Raw genomic sequence first — 15,596 nt, forward strand, 5'->3', positions numbered from 1 at the left:
GGAGAAACAGCAGAATATCCGGGATAGTCGCCCGGGTAGGTGCTGTGCCGCGATGCACACACCAAGTCTCAAACAGTCGCCACACGCGCACGTACGCCAGAGACGTAGATTTCTTTCGGGACTGCAACAGCGTGGATACCACGGAAGCCGCGTACCCTTTAGAGCTCAACCGCTGCCTCTCAAAAGCCATGCCGCTAGACAAAAGCGATGCACCAGGTCGAAACAAACGGGCCCCTGATGTAGGAGATCCGGCAGAAACGGAAACCGAAGTGGCCCCTCGACCGCCAGATTCACCAGATCCACGAACCAGGGCTTCCTTGGCCATTCTGGAGCCACCACGATCACCTCCGCCGGATGCTGCTCTATGCGACGCAGCACCCGTCCGATAAGCGGCCACGGAGGAAACACGTAGAGCAACACATCCCTCGGCCACTGAACTACCAGTGCATCCACTCCTTCCGCCAACGTCTCCCGTCGACGAGAGAAAAATCGAGGAGCCTTTGCATTGCGGAACGTGGCCATCAGGTCTACCGCCGGTGTGCCCCACCGATCGCAAATGAGCCTGAAGGCGTCCTCCGCTAGCTCCCACTCCCCGGGATCTAACCAATGCCGACTGAGAAAATCCGCCTGGACGTTTTCCACCCCGGCTATGTGGGAAGCCGCGATACTGCTCAAATGGGCCTCCGCCCATATCATCAACGACCGAGCTTCTGCCGCTACCGGCTGACTCCGGGTTCCCCCCTGCCGATTGATATACGCCACCGTGGTCGCATTGTCCGACAGAATCCTGACCGAACGCCCGCGGAGAAGCGGGAGGAACCTCACCAGAGCTAATCGCACCGCTCGAGTTTCCAACCGATTGATGGACCACGACGCCTCCCGAGCCGACCATGTTCCCTGAACCGCTCGACCGAGACAGACTGCTCCCCAACCGATCAGACTGGCATCCGTGGTAACCACCGTCCACGACGGAGTCTCCAACGAAACCCCGCGACTCAAGTTTTCCTGACAGAGCCACCACGGCAAGCTGTCTCTGGCGTCCTGGGTCAACGGCAGGCTGAGGAAAAATTCCTCCGAGACCGGGCTCCAGCGGGAGAGCAACGCGGACTGCAAGGGACGCATATGCGCAAACGCCCATGGAACTAACTCTAGCGTGGAATTCATAGAGCCCAAGACCTGCAGATAGTCCCAGACCACTGGGACCGGTTTGCGCAACAACCTGCGAATTTGCCCCTGTAGTTTGAGGATACGCTCTTGCGTTAGGGCCACCGTGCCGTGACACGTGTTGAACACCGCCCCCAAATACTCCAGGGATTGCGACGGCACCAGATGACTCTTGGCCAGGTTGACCACCCAGCCCAGGGAGCGTAACAGGTGAAGCACCCGCTGAATCGCCAGCTGACAAAGAGTCCTTGACTTGGCCCGAATCAGCCAATCGTCCAAGTATGGATGCACCAACAGCCCCTCCTGGCGGAGTCTCGCCGCCACCACCACCATAATCTTGGTGAACGTGCGCGGGGCAGTTGCGAGGCCAAATGGCAACGCTTGAAACTGGTAATGTTGCCCCAGTACTGCAAAACGGAGAAACCGTTGGTGCTCCCGTCGAATCCCAATGTGCAGGTACGCCTCTGTGAGGTCCAGAGAGGCCATAAACTCTCCTTTTCTGACCGACGCGATCACGGACCGCAAAGTTTCCATTCGAAAACGCGGAACCCTTAGGCACTTGTTGACACTCTTCAAGTCGAGAATGGGACGAAACGTCCCCTCCTTCTTGGGTACCACGAAATAAATGGAATACCGGCCCTGCCGGAGTTCGCCGGTCGGCACCGGAACGACGGCCCCGAGGTCGCGCAAGCGCGCCAGAGTCTCCCGCACCGCCCGGCGCTTTTCTGAAAACCCGCAAGGGGGACACCAGAAAACACGGAGCCGGACGGCGTGAAAAATCTAACGCGTAGCCGTGTTTTATCACCTCTAGGACCCACTGATCCGACGTAATCTTGGTCCATTCCTCGTAAAACCGGCTTAACCTGCCTCCAACCGGGGGAACCGAGGAACGGACCGGCCTCACTTCATTGTGCTGGCTTACTGCCCTGCACCGCCGGACTGGCCCCCGGACGGCCGAATAGACGCCCACGAAAGGACTGCGAGTACGATTGTTGGTGGGCCGCACCGTGACGGAACGAAGAGTTCGATCCTCGCGCCGCACGAGTTCTACGGCCCCCACGAAACCGCGGCCGAGTGGCTGGAGCACCCCGGAAACGGTATCTATCCTCTGGTAAACGGTGCGCTTTATTCTCCCCCAAGGATTCCAGGATATCCTCCAACTCCTTACCAAAGAGCAACTTCCCCTTAAAGGGAAGGGAGCCTAACCTAGCCTTGGAGGTACCATCCGCCGCCCAATGGCGAAGCCACAACAGTCGCCACGCCGCTACCGCAGAGACCATGGTCCGTGCCGAAGTGCGCAGGAGATCATAAAAGGCGTCCGCACTATAAGCGATGACCGCCTCCAATCGACTCGCCTGTCTCGCCTCATCCGTCGATAGAGACTCATTCGCCAACAGCTGCTGTGCCCAGCGTAAACCGGCTCGCAACGAAAAATTACTACAAACCGCGGCCCGGATTCCCAACGCCGAGACCTCAAAAATACGCTTCAGTTGAACCTCTAACTTCCTATCCTGTATATCTTTGAGAGCCGTACCTCCCGTTACCGGGATGGTGGTCTTTTTGGTAACCGCCGCCACCGCTGAATCAAGTTTTGGCAGGCGCAAAAGTTCCAACACGTCCTCCGGCAGTGGATATAACTTATCCATAGCCTTAGCTACCTTGAGTCCCAAATCCGGAGTATCCCACTCTTTAAACATCAAATCCGATGCCGAGAAATGTAGTGGAAAAGCCGACGAGGGACCCCTGAGGCCCAAGACAACCGGATCCGTCTGACCCAGACGAGATTCTACCTGGGGAAGTGGGATTCCCAGTTCCCCCAGGATTTCCGGGATGAGGGGCCCTAGCTCATCCCTATGGAACAACCGAACTACCTTCGGATCGTCCCCATCCGTAGCGTGCAGTGTCCCTGCATCCTTAGGCCCCGGCTCTTCATCCCCCTCAACCCCCTCGGGGGCTGGGATGGACAGTCCAGATCCTCCTCCGGATCCGCCAGCGCCTCCGACTCCGACGAGGAGAGCGAAGGCCCCTCCGCCCCCCTGGAACGAAGAGGCCTTGGCCGGGGCCTAGACAGCCCCCCTCCCCCCGTGCTGGATTTTGGGGCCTTGACCGCTGGCGCTCCGCTCTCAGAAGCGGGGACCCCCGGGCCTCTCTTCCGAGCCAGGCGGCGTGCTTTAAACGCCTTATGCATAAGTAACACGAACCGCGAGTTAAATGAGGAGTCCGATGACCCCTCCTCCTCTTCCCCATCCTCGGGGGAATCATCCCCAGGAGACCTGGACCCTAACGGCCCTTCTTCGCTACCAGACACCCTCTGGGGGGACAAACGCGGCGGGTCCCGCACCTGTGCGCTGGTCTGCCGGCCTGCGCTAACTTGTGCTGCCCGCGCTGAGAAAATGGCCGCCGTTCCCGCCGAAAACGCTGGCAAAATGGCCGCCGTCCCTGACGAACTCGCAGCCGTCCGCTCCGGGAACGCTGCTACCTCGCGGTCCTGTCTACCCCGCCGAGACGCCGAAGGCACCGCCGACCCTCCTTCTCCGCCGCCCACGCACGCGGAACAAAGACTGTCGCGCGACAGCCGCCCTGCCGCGGACCCGCAGGCCTGACACGAAGCCTGCCGAGGCATCGCAGAGATCGGAAGAAAGAAGCAAAAAAGACAAAATTTCCTCCCCGGATCGCCGAGCCCCCAGTCGCGAGGTACAAGCACACCACACACACACACACACAGCCAAACAAAATCCAACAACAAAGATTTTTTTTTTTTTTTAATATGCTGCTTACCTCAGATCCGGATCCGGCTGGGGGGAGTGAGCCGGGACCCCCCGGTATCACCCCCAGCCCTGTCAAGCCGGTACGTGGGGCTCCCCCACTCCTCGGCGGCCTCTACCAGGAGGAACGGTCCCCTCAGGACCCTACCTTCCCCTGGGAGGCGGGGATTGGGACCAGCAGGCAAGCCTCTGCGGTCCCTTCCCAGAGCACAAACAAAAAACACCTACCGTCCTACCACAAAAGTCCTATCCTTTTTTTTTTTTTTTACAAACACCTAATAAAATAGGCCCTCAACAGACTGTAGGTTTTGCACCCTCTCCACCTGCTAGGAGACAGAAGAATACTGCCAGACTGTAGGTGGCACCAGCCTATATGTAGGCGGAGTTTTTTGTTTATAAACTTCTGTCTCCATCTGCTAGAGGGGGGGCAAAACCCAGGAGTCTGGACTGATCCTGGTACGTACAGGGAATGGAGCTTTTTAAGGATGGATGTTATGTGGTCCCTTTTGTTAATTGATTCTGACCTGTTATAAATGTTTTACTGTCTAAACTACACGTATGGGGGGGGGGGGGAGCCCGTGGTGTCTCGGCAAATGGGGTCACACCCAATAGGAGGGAATCCGATGGGGAGATTGTACGGATTCGGAACTTGGGGTTTCTTTTCCCGGTCACACACAATTTTGCTGAGGATATATGACAAGTGTTTATTGTGGTGGGATTTTCATGGATGTAGCTGTGGGGACCTTTCACTATGTCTTTTGTGCTCTTACTTCTGCGGGGCCTGGGGGTTAGAGATACATTCTCTCTCTTCCCTAATCAAATATGGTTAGATTTCTCTCTTTAAATGTGAAGAGCCTAAATACCCGAGGGAAGAGAGACATGTTGCTGCGAGACTTGGTAGATAAGAAAGCATCCTTTACATTCATACAGGAAACCCATCTCCGCAAGAGACATGAACACTTGCTGAAATACAAGGAATACCCTCACCTCTTCTTATCTGCAGCAAATAAGACTGCTAGATACGCCGGGACGGGAATTTTAATCTCGGCTTCGATTACCTTTGAACTGTTAGTGCAGAGCCAAGATGCCATGGGGAGATATGTCCTTGTTAAGCTCAAGCTGGGCGCTACCATCTACACGCTATCTGTTTATGCCCCGCTCCACGATCAGATGAGTTTTTGGAAGCAGATTCAAACCCTACTTACTACTGAGGCGGAAGGTTTCCTCATCTTGGGCGGGGATTTTAACTTAACCCTCTGTCCGGAGAAGGATAGCACTCATTGTTCGAGCCACCAATCTACCCGCCCAGGACAGGGAGCGAGGTCGGCCCTCCGCTCTAATTGTTAGTTACTGGAAATTACTCGATGTCTGGAGGCATGCTAACCTGTCAGCGCGGAAGTACAACTTTCTACTCCAACCCACATGGCTCGTACTCACGAATAGATTTTTTTTTCTGCTGGATAAATGCCTCCTACCCAGAGTCACAGACGTGGACATCCTCTCCATCACATGGTCCAATCATGGGGGCCGTTACGCTGGATCTGGCGGATGGCGATGCATCTGGGGGCCAAGCATATTGGAAATTAAATTCCTCACTACTAAAAGACAGCAATTTTAGGGATCAGCTTACCTCCCAGGTGCGGGAATTCTTCCAGTTAAACAGTGACCCGGCGATCCCCATCAGCACAGTTTGGGAATGTTCAAAGGCTGTGGTTAGAGGCTTATGCATTGCAAGGGCGGTAGCCTTGAAAAAGGACCGAGAAAACAAAGGTAGAACCTTAAAAGTGGAGATTGACCAATTAGCCAAATTGCACATGCAGACTCTCTCAGGGAAAACCTACTCCAAGCTTATTGATGCGTGCCAGAGACTCCTGCAATTACATGCAGATAAAACAGCCTTTCATTTAGACAGGATCAAGCAGACTTATTATGAGGGCAATAAGGCTGGCAAGCTGCTAGCTCGGCAGTTGAAAATCCGAACCATACAAAGCATGATCTCTAAGATCAAAGATTCCACCGGTACTCTCCCCACTGATCCAGCAGAGATTCGAAGGAGCTTTGTTGATTTTTATACCCAATTGTATTGTAGGGACGGGTCCATACAGAACCCGGATATCCATGACTACTTAACAGGCGTGACACTACCTACTTTAACAATGGAACAGAAAGATTATCTCAATTCCCCGATCTCAGAAGCTGAAGTGCGAGATGTTATCAATCACTTAAAAAATTGAAAATCCCCAGGCCTGAATGGACTTTCTGGCGAATATTACAAGGCTCTTACGGGCGAGCTGGCAGGTCACCTGGTGTCTTTATTCAACTACATACAAGATGGGGGTTCCTTTCATGCGCAGGCTAATATAGCTGGTATAACGGTCATCCCAAAACCAGGCCGGGATGCCATGTGCGGGTCATACTGGCCTATAATCGCTCAATCAAGACCTGAAGATCTTGGCCCGAATACTGGCGATGTGGCTGAACCGTTACCTACCTGGGCTCATATGTTATGATCAAGTGGGCTTCATCCCTCAACGTATGGCGGCGGATGATGTCCGTAAGATTCTTGATCTCATGTGGTGGGCAAAGAGAGAACAGATACCTGCAGTCTTACTAGCTGTTGACGCAGAGAAGGCTTTTGACCTCGTGCATTGGCCTTTTTATTCCAGACGCTCAAGAAAGGAAAATTAGTTTCTTACCTGATAATTTTCGTTCCTGTAGTACCAAGGATCAGTCCAGGACACCTGGGTTGTGACTCCGCACCAGTAGATGGAGACAGACTAAAACTTGTGGGCGGAGCCATATATAGCCCCTGTGCCAGTCACAGCCCCCCAGTCATACGTAATGTCAAAGTAGAAAAAAATCCAAAAGCCAACATAGCTAACCATAGAAAACTTACTAAGTAAACGAAAATAACTCCAACACCCCTACAGGAAAACAGACTCCCCAACCGGGAGAGCGAACAAAACAAGGGGTCAGCGTATTAAAAACAACAATGAGCGGACTCTCCGTTACTATAGCGCAACACTGTGGGTGGGATCCTGGACTGATCCTTGGTACTACAGGAACGAAAATTATCAGGTAGGAAACTAATTTTCCTTTCCCTGTACGTACAGGATCAGTCCAGGACACCTGGGAATGTACCAGAGCTAAGTTATCGAGGGTGGGAAGCAGAGAGTCCCCGCTCGGAGAACCCTCTCTCTCCAAAACCCCCAGTATCAGTGGCCTGAACATCCCAATCGGTAATGTTTAATGAAGGTATGCAACGATTTCCAGGTAGCCGCCCTGCAAATCTCTTGAGGCGACACCTGAGAAGATTCCGCCCAAGACGCAGCATGAGATCTCGTCAAATGAGCTCGAAGACCCCACCGGCGGAGATTTACCGCGCAGAATATACGCGGAACCAATGGCCTCCTTGAGCCAACGGGCGATCGTTGTGCGGGACGCCGCAGAACCTTTCTTCGGACCCCGACGTCAACACAAACAGATGATCCGTCAAAACGAAAAGAATTGAGACCTCTAGATAGCGAAGAAGAGACCTCCGCACATCTAGTTTTCTCAAGTCCCTCAACTTCGGGTCGGAAGAATCCCCAACCCGCGAAAGCGGGAAGTTCAATCGATTGATTCAAATGAAAAGGCGATACGACCTTAGGGCAGGAAAGAGGGAACGGTCCGCAAGGAAACCCCTGAATCAGAAATGCGCAAGAAGGGCTCTCTACAGGACAGAGCCTGCAACTCGGAAACCCGACGAGCGGGACGCAATCGCTACCAGGAATACAGTCTTCAACGTGAGATCTTTGAATGTAGAACGCTTCAAAGGCTCAAACGGAGCTGAGCATAGGGCCGAGAGCACCCAGTTGAGGTTCCAAGATGGACAAGGGAGCCGTAAAGGAGGACGGAGGTGCTTCACTCCCCTAAGAAACGGGAGATATCCGGGTGGAGAGCCAGGGAGACTCCCCGGATTTTACCACGCAAACAACCAAGCGCCGCGACTTGGACCCGAAGGGAACTGCACGCTAAACCTTTGGCCAGCCCAGCCTGGAGAAAAGACAAAATATCAGGAATAGAAGCGGAAGTGGGATCCAGACCCCGCTCTACGCACCATTCTTCAAAACTACCCAGACTAACATAAGCCAGAGATGTAGACTGCTTCCTGGATCTCAGTAACGTGGCAACTACCGCATCTGAGTAACCTTTGCGCTTCAATCGATTCCTCTCAAAAGCCATGCCGCGAGACAGAAGTGATCCGCATCCTCTAAACAGACGGGACCCTGACGAAGGAGCCCCGGAAACCCCTGTAGACGAAGGGGCGGCGCCACCGACAATTGGATCAGATCCGCAAACCACGGACGGCGCGGCCATTCCGGCGCCACCATGATCACGTTGGACGGGTGCAATTCTATGCGCCGCAGGATTTTGCCGATCATGGGCCAACGGTGGAACACATACAGTAGCACCTCCGCTGGCCAGGGAAGAGCTAACGCGTCGACCCTTCTGCTCCTCTTTTCTCGGCGTCGACTGAAAAATCTCGGAGCTTTTGAGTTGTTCCACGTGGCCATCAGGTCCATGTGGGGCGTTCCCCAAGTCCTGCAAATGAGAAGAACGCTTCTTCGCCAGCTCCCACTCTCCCGGATCCAGGTGGTGCCGGCTGAGGAAGTCCGCCTGGACATTGTCGACTCCTGCTATGTGAGACGCAGCGAGATCGCTGAGATGCCGCTCTGCCCAGGCCATCAAGGAACGCGCTTCCTCCGCTACTTGAGGGCTTTTCGTCCCGCCCTGGCGATTGATGTAAGCCACGGTGGTAGCGTTGTCCGACAATACTCGGATCGCCTTTCCTCGTACGAGGGGTAGAAAAGCTTGCAATGCCAGACGGACCGCCCTGGACTCTAGGCGGTTGATAGACCACCGGGTCTGATCTTCTGACCACAGACCTTGAACCGATTTCCCTTGGCAAACTGCACCCCAACCGGAAAGACTGGCATCCGTGGTCACCACTGTCCAGTTGGGAAGGAGAAGAGATACTCCACAGGAGAGATGTTTGGAATCCAGCCACCAGCTCAGGCTGGAGCGCGCCTGACTGTCGAGAGGCAGTGGAAGATAAAATTCCTCTGAAATCGGTTTCCAGCGGGAAAGCAATGAAGACTGCAGCGGCCGCAGGTGAGCGAATGCCCAAGGGACTAACGCCAGCGTGGAGGCCATAGATCCGAGAACCGTCAGGTAATCGCAGACTCGCGGACGGTGCTGAGACAAAAGCCGTCGCACTTGAGACTGTAGTTGCATATCCGTTCCTGAGAGAGAATCAACTCTGCCCCGTTTTTGTGTCGAAGACAGCTCCTAGATACTCCAAGGACTGAGTGGGTTCCAGATGACTCTTGTTGTAGTTGACTACCCAGCCCAGGGACTGCAAGAATTGAAGCACCTTGGCTACCGCCTGCCGACACAAGCTCTCTGACTTTGCCCGAATCAACCAATCGTCGAGGTAAGGGGTGAACCAGGAGACCTTCCCGACGTAAGTGCGCCGCAACCACCACCATCACTTTCGTGAATGTCCGAGGCGCTGTCGCCAGGCCGAACGGAAGAGCCCGGAAACTGGAAGTGTCTTCCCAGAATGCAAAAACCGCAGGAACCGCTGGAACGCTGGTTGGATGCCCACATGAAGGTATGCTTCTGTGGATCTAGTGACGCAAGGAATTCTCCTGGCCGCACTGACGCGATCACCGAACGAATGGTCTCCATCGTGAAGTGAGGGGACCCGAAGGCATCTGTTGACTCCTTTCAGATCCAGAATGGGTCGGAAAAGTGCCGTCTTTCTTGGGAACTATGAAGTAAATGGAAATAACGGCCCTTGCCGTACTGATCGACCGGAACCGGAGAGATGGCCCCCAAGCTTTCTAGTTTCGAATGGTGTCTAGCACCGCACCTTCTTTCATGGGATCCTTGCAGGGCGAGATCAGGAACTTGTCCGCTGGAATGCGAGCAAAATAACTCGTAGGCCGTGTCTTATCACATTGAGGACCCACTGATCCGAACGTAATGCTGGCCCATACCTCGAGGAAACAAGGATAGACGCGCCCCCACGTTTGGGACAACGTGGGGAGGACGCAAGGAGGGATGGGCCGGCCGAACTTCATTGCGAAGGCTTGGACCCCGCACCCGATGGGGCCCCTCCTTGCCTGCCAAAGCGTTACCTCGAAAGGGACTGCTGCCAGTGAGTGTTTCGAGAAGAGGACATCTATAAGAGGACCCGGTGGGTCTTTGCGGCCTGGACTTTCGGGGACCCCGGAAACGACTCTGCTGGAAAACGAAGAGCGCGCCCGGGCCCTATCCTCTGGCAGCTTAAACGCTCGGTTCTCCGCCTAGCGAACCATCAAGTCATCTAACTCCTTTCCGAACAGCAATTTCCCTTTAAAGGGTAAACGCCCCGAGGTGAGCCTTGGACGAACCATCCGCTGCCCAGTTGCGCAGACCAAAGGAGACGGCGTGCCGACACTGCCGAAACCATGGACCTAGCTGAAGTGCGTAAAAGATCATGGAGCGCATCAGCCCCATACGCAAATAGCTGCTTCCAACCTATCTGCTTGGGAAGACTCCTCCGGAGAGAGATCTGCATTAGCCTGCAGAACCTGGGCCCAGCGCAGACTAGCTCGCATGGCGAAGTTCGTGCAAATGGCGGCTCGCACTCCCAGGGCGGAAACCTCAAAAATCTTTTGAGTTGTACCTCCAACTTCCGGTCTTGAATATCCCGGAGGGCCGTAGCTCCCGTGACCGGGATGGTAGACCTCTTCGTGACAGCAGACACCGCCGAATCCACCTTAGGAAAGTCTGAGGAGCTCCAGCGCCTCCTCCGGTAAAGGATAAAGTTTATCCATGGCCTTGCTGACTTTCAAACCCAAGCTCCGGAGTATCCCATTCCTTGAATAGGATATCCGTAGATTGAAAAATGAAAAGGGAAGGCGACTGCCGGCCCTGTGAGACCGAGGACGAGCAGAACAGGATCCATATTCGCCTCCTGGCGGACCACCACCGGGGGAGCCCTCAATCCCCAGCTCCTGGAGAATAGCTGGGATGAGAGGTGACAGTTCCTCCCTGCGGAATAGCCGAACTACTTTGGGGTCGTCCCCGTCTAAGGCCTGTGCACTTTTCCTTGCACTGGGCTGCGCCGTTCCATCCGGTGCTGCCGTCCCGGCCCCCATCAGGGGCTCTTCGGAGGCCTCAGAATCCGTTCCGGAAAAATCCTCGGAATCCGATTCTTGCGGGAGCCCCCGGGGAAGTCGCTTGTCCCTGGACGAGCCCTGGGCCATTTCCGCACTCTTCCTGGCCTTCTTTTTCCGTGGTGGGGACTTGCAGACAGCCGCACGCGAGATTTTCCCCCGTATGCGCTTGTTGCGCTTATATTTGAGGACTTTGCGCAGCAACAGCGCAAAGTCCTCAGAAAATTCTCCGGAATCCGCTGAATCGCTACACGAATCCTCCTGGGACCGAATCCCCTCCAAGGGGACCTCTCCCGCCTTGGCACGCTGCGGGGAAAGCGCGGGAGGCAGAGACGAAGCCCCCACCGTCTCCCTGGAAATTTCCCGGCCGGTGGCCAAAATGGCTGCCACTCCCGCGCTAAGCGGGAACAGCTCCTGAGGTGTCAGAGGGGCCCCCACCTCGCGGCGGCGATCGCACGACCCTGGACCGAGCTCCCGAGGTGCTGCTGAGGTGCCCTCATCACCCGGGACACAAGCCGAACAAAGGCTGTCCCGGGAGAGAGCGCGCGCGCCGAGCCGCAGGCCCTGCACTGCGAACCGCGAGGCATGCCGGCGAACGCGGGAAACAGAGGCGCGACGAAAATTTAAAAAAATGATCAAAACGGCGCAATTCGGCGACCCCGCAGCTGGCGACGCCCCCTCACCGACGAAAACGGAGCGGCAACGCCAAGGAACGGAGAGCCGCAAGAAAATAAAAGTAAAACTTTTTTTTTTTTTTTTTTTACAGAAAAAGCGCTGTCCCTGGTTCTGAAAAGCCCTTTTTCCTGCAGGGGTGAGTGAACCAGGCTCCCTGGTGTCACCCCTGACGCTGCCACTAGTTTAGCCGGGTCCTCAACCCTGGCAGCGGCCTCAACCGGGGGAGGGTAGTCCCCTCAGGACCTCTCAACTCCCCTGGGAGGCAGGGCACCCGGGAAAGAATTAAAAACAAAAACCCAATTTAAACAATTAAACTAAGACAAAAAACTAACTCAAAATCAAACAACCTGACTAAACACCAGAATCAGGTCAGGCAGGGCTGTGACTGGACCTGCACCATCTACTGGAGACAGAGTAAGACTGGGGGGCTGTGACTGGCACAGGGGCTTATATATGGCTCCGCCCACAAGTTTTAGTCTGTCTCCATCTACTGGTGCGGAGTCACAACCCAGGTGTCCTGGACTGATCCTGGTACGTACAGGGAACATGAACTTTGGGGCTTTTTTCCTGCAACGGCTCCGTCAACTCTACAACGTTCCAAAAGCCACGGTAAAGGTAAACGGGAGGTACGGATCAAGTTTTGAAATTGGGAGGGGCACTAGGCAGGGCTGCCCCCTGTCGCCTCTACTCTTCGCCATCTTCCTGGAGCCTTTTGCTACTCGCATACGGTGCTCGCAAGATGTCACGGGTATTGCACTTCAAGATTGTCAATACACCATATCCCTCTTTGCGGATGACAATGTTCATGCTGGCTAATCCTATGAAATCTGAAGGCAGTGCAGTGGGAAATGGCGGCCTTTAGTCGTGTATCTGGTTTCAAGGTGAATCTTGAAAAGTCTGAGCTTCTTAACATCAATCAAAGTCCGACCGACGTAGCTGCAATTAAAGGATCGTTCCCTTTCAGATGGGCACAGAAAGCTCTTAAATATCTAGGAATCCATCTAAAAACTCTTCTTTGGAAGATCTTTACAAATTAAACTATGCACCGCTTCTCAAAGCTATAGATCGGGACCTTCTTCAATGGTATCAAAAACCATTCTCTTGGTAGGGCAGGTTTGCCATTATAAAAATGAATATACTACCAAGCCTTTTTTACTTATTTTCCACTTTGCCAATCTACTTGTCTTCCTCAATGCTGAAGAAGCTGCAGAAAAGAATTTGACTTCATTTGGAGGCGGCGTCCACCACGGGTCGCCAGACGGACGATGTTCCTTTCAAAGGCGGCTGGGGGCTTAGGGGTACCGAATCTTCTTCATTACTACATTGCCTCTCAGCTGAAAGCGCTTGTGGATATCCATAAGCAACACACACCTAAACAATGGGCTCAAGTTGAACAGACCATGCTGGGCTCCATGTCTCAGAGCCTTATTCTGGCAGCCACGTTCTACGTGGAGACCCATTGCTTGTATACCATGGGCTCTGCGCACCACATTACAGATTTGGAAAGTCTGGAAACCTAAACCGTTAGGACGTTACTCCTACTTCTACCAATCATCACCCTACCAGACCTCTCATTTCCCGGCAGGTCATGAATCGCCCTTCTTTAAATCTTGGACTCAAGCCGGTATTACGTCTATTGGGCAGATATATCAAGGGGGCCAGTTGCTATCCTTAACACAACTCAGCCAACAATATGGAGTATCAGCATCTATCTCCCAAACACTCAAATTCATCACGTCATACAGTCTATCCATGGGGAAGGGGATCTTACGACCCACGCGCTCCTTTTCGAAAACTATTGCATTGGAGCGGACAAACTCACTAAAACTGCCTCCAAGATATATGGCCTGCTCAACAACCTTGATCAGTCATCCCCATCACACATCCAGAAATGGGAACGTGATCTGGGAAAATCCTTGCAGCCTAAAGAATGGGGCCAAATTTTTCAAATGGCAGGTCATTGCTCGGTTTCGGCGCGACTTCAAGAGAACTGTTATAAGTTGCTTTACAGGTGGCAAATGGTACCAGAACGCCTACATGTCATCTCTTCCCAATATTCTCCCTTATGCTGGTGAGGCTGTGGTTCTGTCGGAACGTTCCTACATATATGGTGGTTGTGCCCACGTGTTGCGGGGTTCTGGTTGGAGATAGAAAAATGGCTAGCCAAGATCCTCTGCTCCCATATTAACCTATCTGTCAAAGCAGTACTTCTTAATGGCCATCTCGGGGGCCTTGACAAGGATCAACAAAAATTCAGCAGACATGTTTGGATAGCCTCTCGGCTTCTGCTGGCTAAAGTTTGGAAGAGTGACCGCATACCTACAGTGGGAGAGGTTGTCATTCTTCTGAGAACCATAGACATCTCGACTACCTTACTGCAACACGCCATAACCTTCTCCAATCCTTTCAGAAAACCTGGAAATACCTTCCAGTCCCACAATAAACATGTCACATGTCTACTTGGTTGACTAAGAACGAATGGGTACCCTTCACATTCCTTGCCTTTCTATGCTCTTCCTGTCAGAAACCTTTATTAAGCATGTAGCCATTGGTTTCCAGCTCACTTCTTAATTTCCTGTCGTACAACAAACTGGGCCAATACTATCCTGCTTTGTCACTCTTACACATGGAATGATATTCCAGAGCCCCGCTACAAGAGCTAGTACTCACCACAGCATTCTCCATGACTTCTGTTTCTTTATGCTTATTTTGCTTGTCACCTGCACGTTAAATGGTTATGACTTGTTGAAGTCAGCAGTGAACCGGGAAAAGGGGGAAATGGGGTAGGGGGGTTGGGGTTTATAACAATTATGGGATTCAGCATGGAACATTTTACTTGATATTATGTCTGTATGCCACTGTTCAGTGATGTACATGGTTAATGTACTTTTGTATATGTTGGCTGTTTAATTTTTTAGTTACAGACTGTATATTTTCTTGTATGGTTCTGTTCTGAACTCCTAAAACTATTAACAACAACAAAAAAAAATGCAGCCCTTACCGATGGAGTTCAGGGTCTCATAATTCTCCTTCATCACCTCCCTGTAAAGCTCCTTCTGCCCTTCATCTAAATACCCCCACTCCTCCTGGGAGAAATAGACAGCGATGTCCTCAAATGTCACCGGCACCTGAAACACAAACAAGAAACACTCAGAGACCCGTGGAGGGACTCAGCGTGCATTAGATCTCAGCTGGATGTATTCTCCTAATGTTTTATCATGGAAGACAGGACACCAGGACCCCTCTCTCCCAGGATTTGCCAGACTTGTTTCCCCTCACCTGTGCCCCTAGAGTCAGTTTCCTCTGTGGATCCCAGAGTTTGCAAGTCTAATACCAGAGGCACAGAATATCATGTCATTGCCTGGAAAAATCAGTGAATAACCCAGCAGTAGCAGTCATGGGTGTCAGAATGGGATGGGCAGCCCAGGCCCTGGCCCAACCAAATTTTGGGCCGTGCCATCCCAGAAATCCTGGTGCCAGCATGCACAGCTCTCTGCATTCTCATACAGATCAGCACGAGAATACAGGCACCCAGGCGGCTTGCGGCACCCAAATACCTTCAGTACCCGAATGAAATCCCCTTTGGGCAAGCCTGAAAGGAGGAATAGAAATAAGTTTCATTAAATAAACAGTAGCGATATTTCTGGGACACTACAAGAGACTCTGCAATTAGGTAAGAGACTGGCTTAGTGAGGTGGGGCAGACTGGCTGGGAGGGCTCCTTTCTGGCTATGGTGGGAGTCTGAGGCTGTAGGCAGGCTGGCTGGGCGTGGTTGAAGCTGACT

General features: G+C 53.1%; 1 protein-coding gene across 1 annotated transcript in view; it reads right to left on the reverse strand.

The window, feature by feature from the left end:
- Nucleotides 1–14,982, reverse strand: part of LOC115083653 (oocyte zinc finger protein XlCOF6-like) — a 50,444-nt gene extending 35,462 nt beyond the window's left edge. Inside the window, exon 1 of the mRNA XM_029587599.1 lies at nt 14,814–14,982. Within this exon, the coding sequence (XP_029443459.1) occupies nt 14,814–14,847 (34 nt within the window). The 5' untranslated portion in view covers nt 14,848–14,982. The remainder of the gene's footprint in view (nt 1–14,813) is intronic.
- Between the last annotated feature and the right edge of the window lie 614 nt (nt 14,983–15,596).

The sequence above is a fragment of the Rhinatrema bivittatum genome, chromosome 2, assembly GCF_901001135.1.
Source record: "Rhinatrema bivittatum chromosome 2, aRhiBiv1.1, whole genome shotgun sequence".
Taxonomy (NCBI): Eukaryota; Metazoa; Chordata; class Amphibia; order Gymnophiona; family Rhinatrematidae; genus Rhinatrema; species Rhinatrema bivittatum.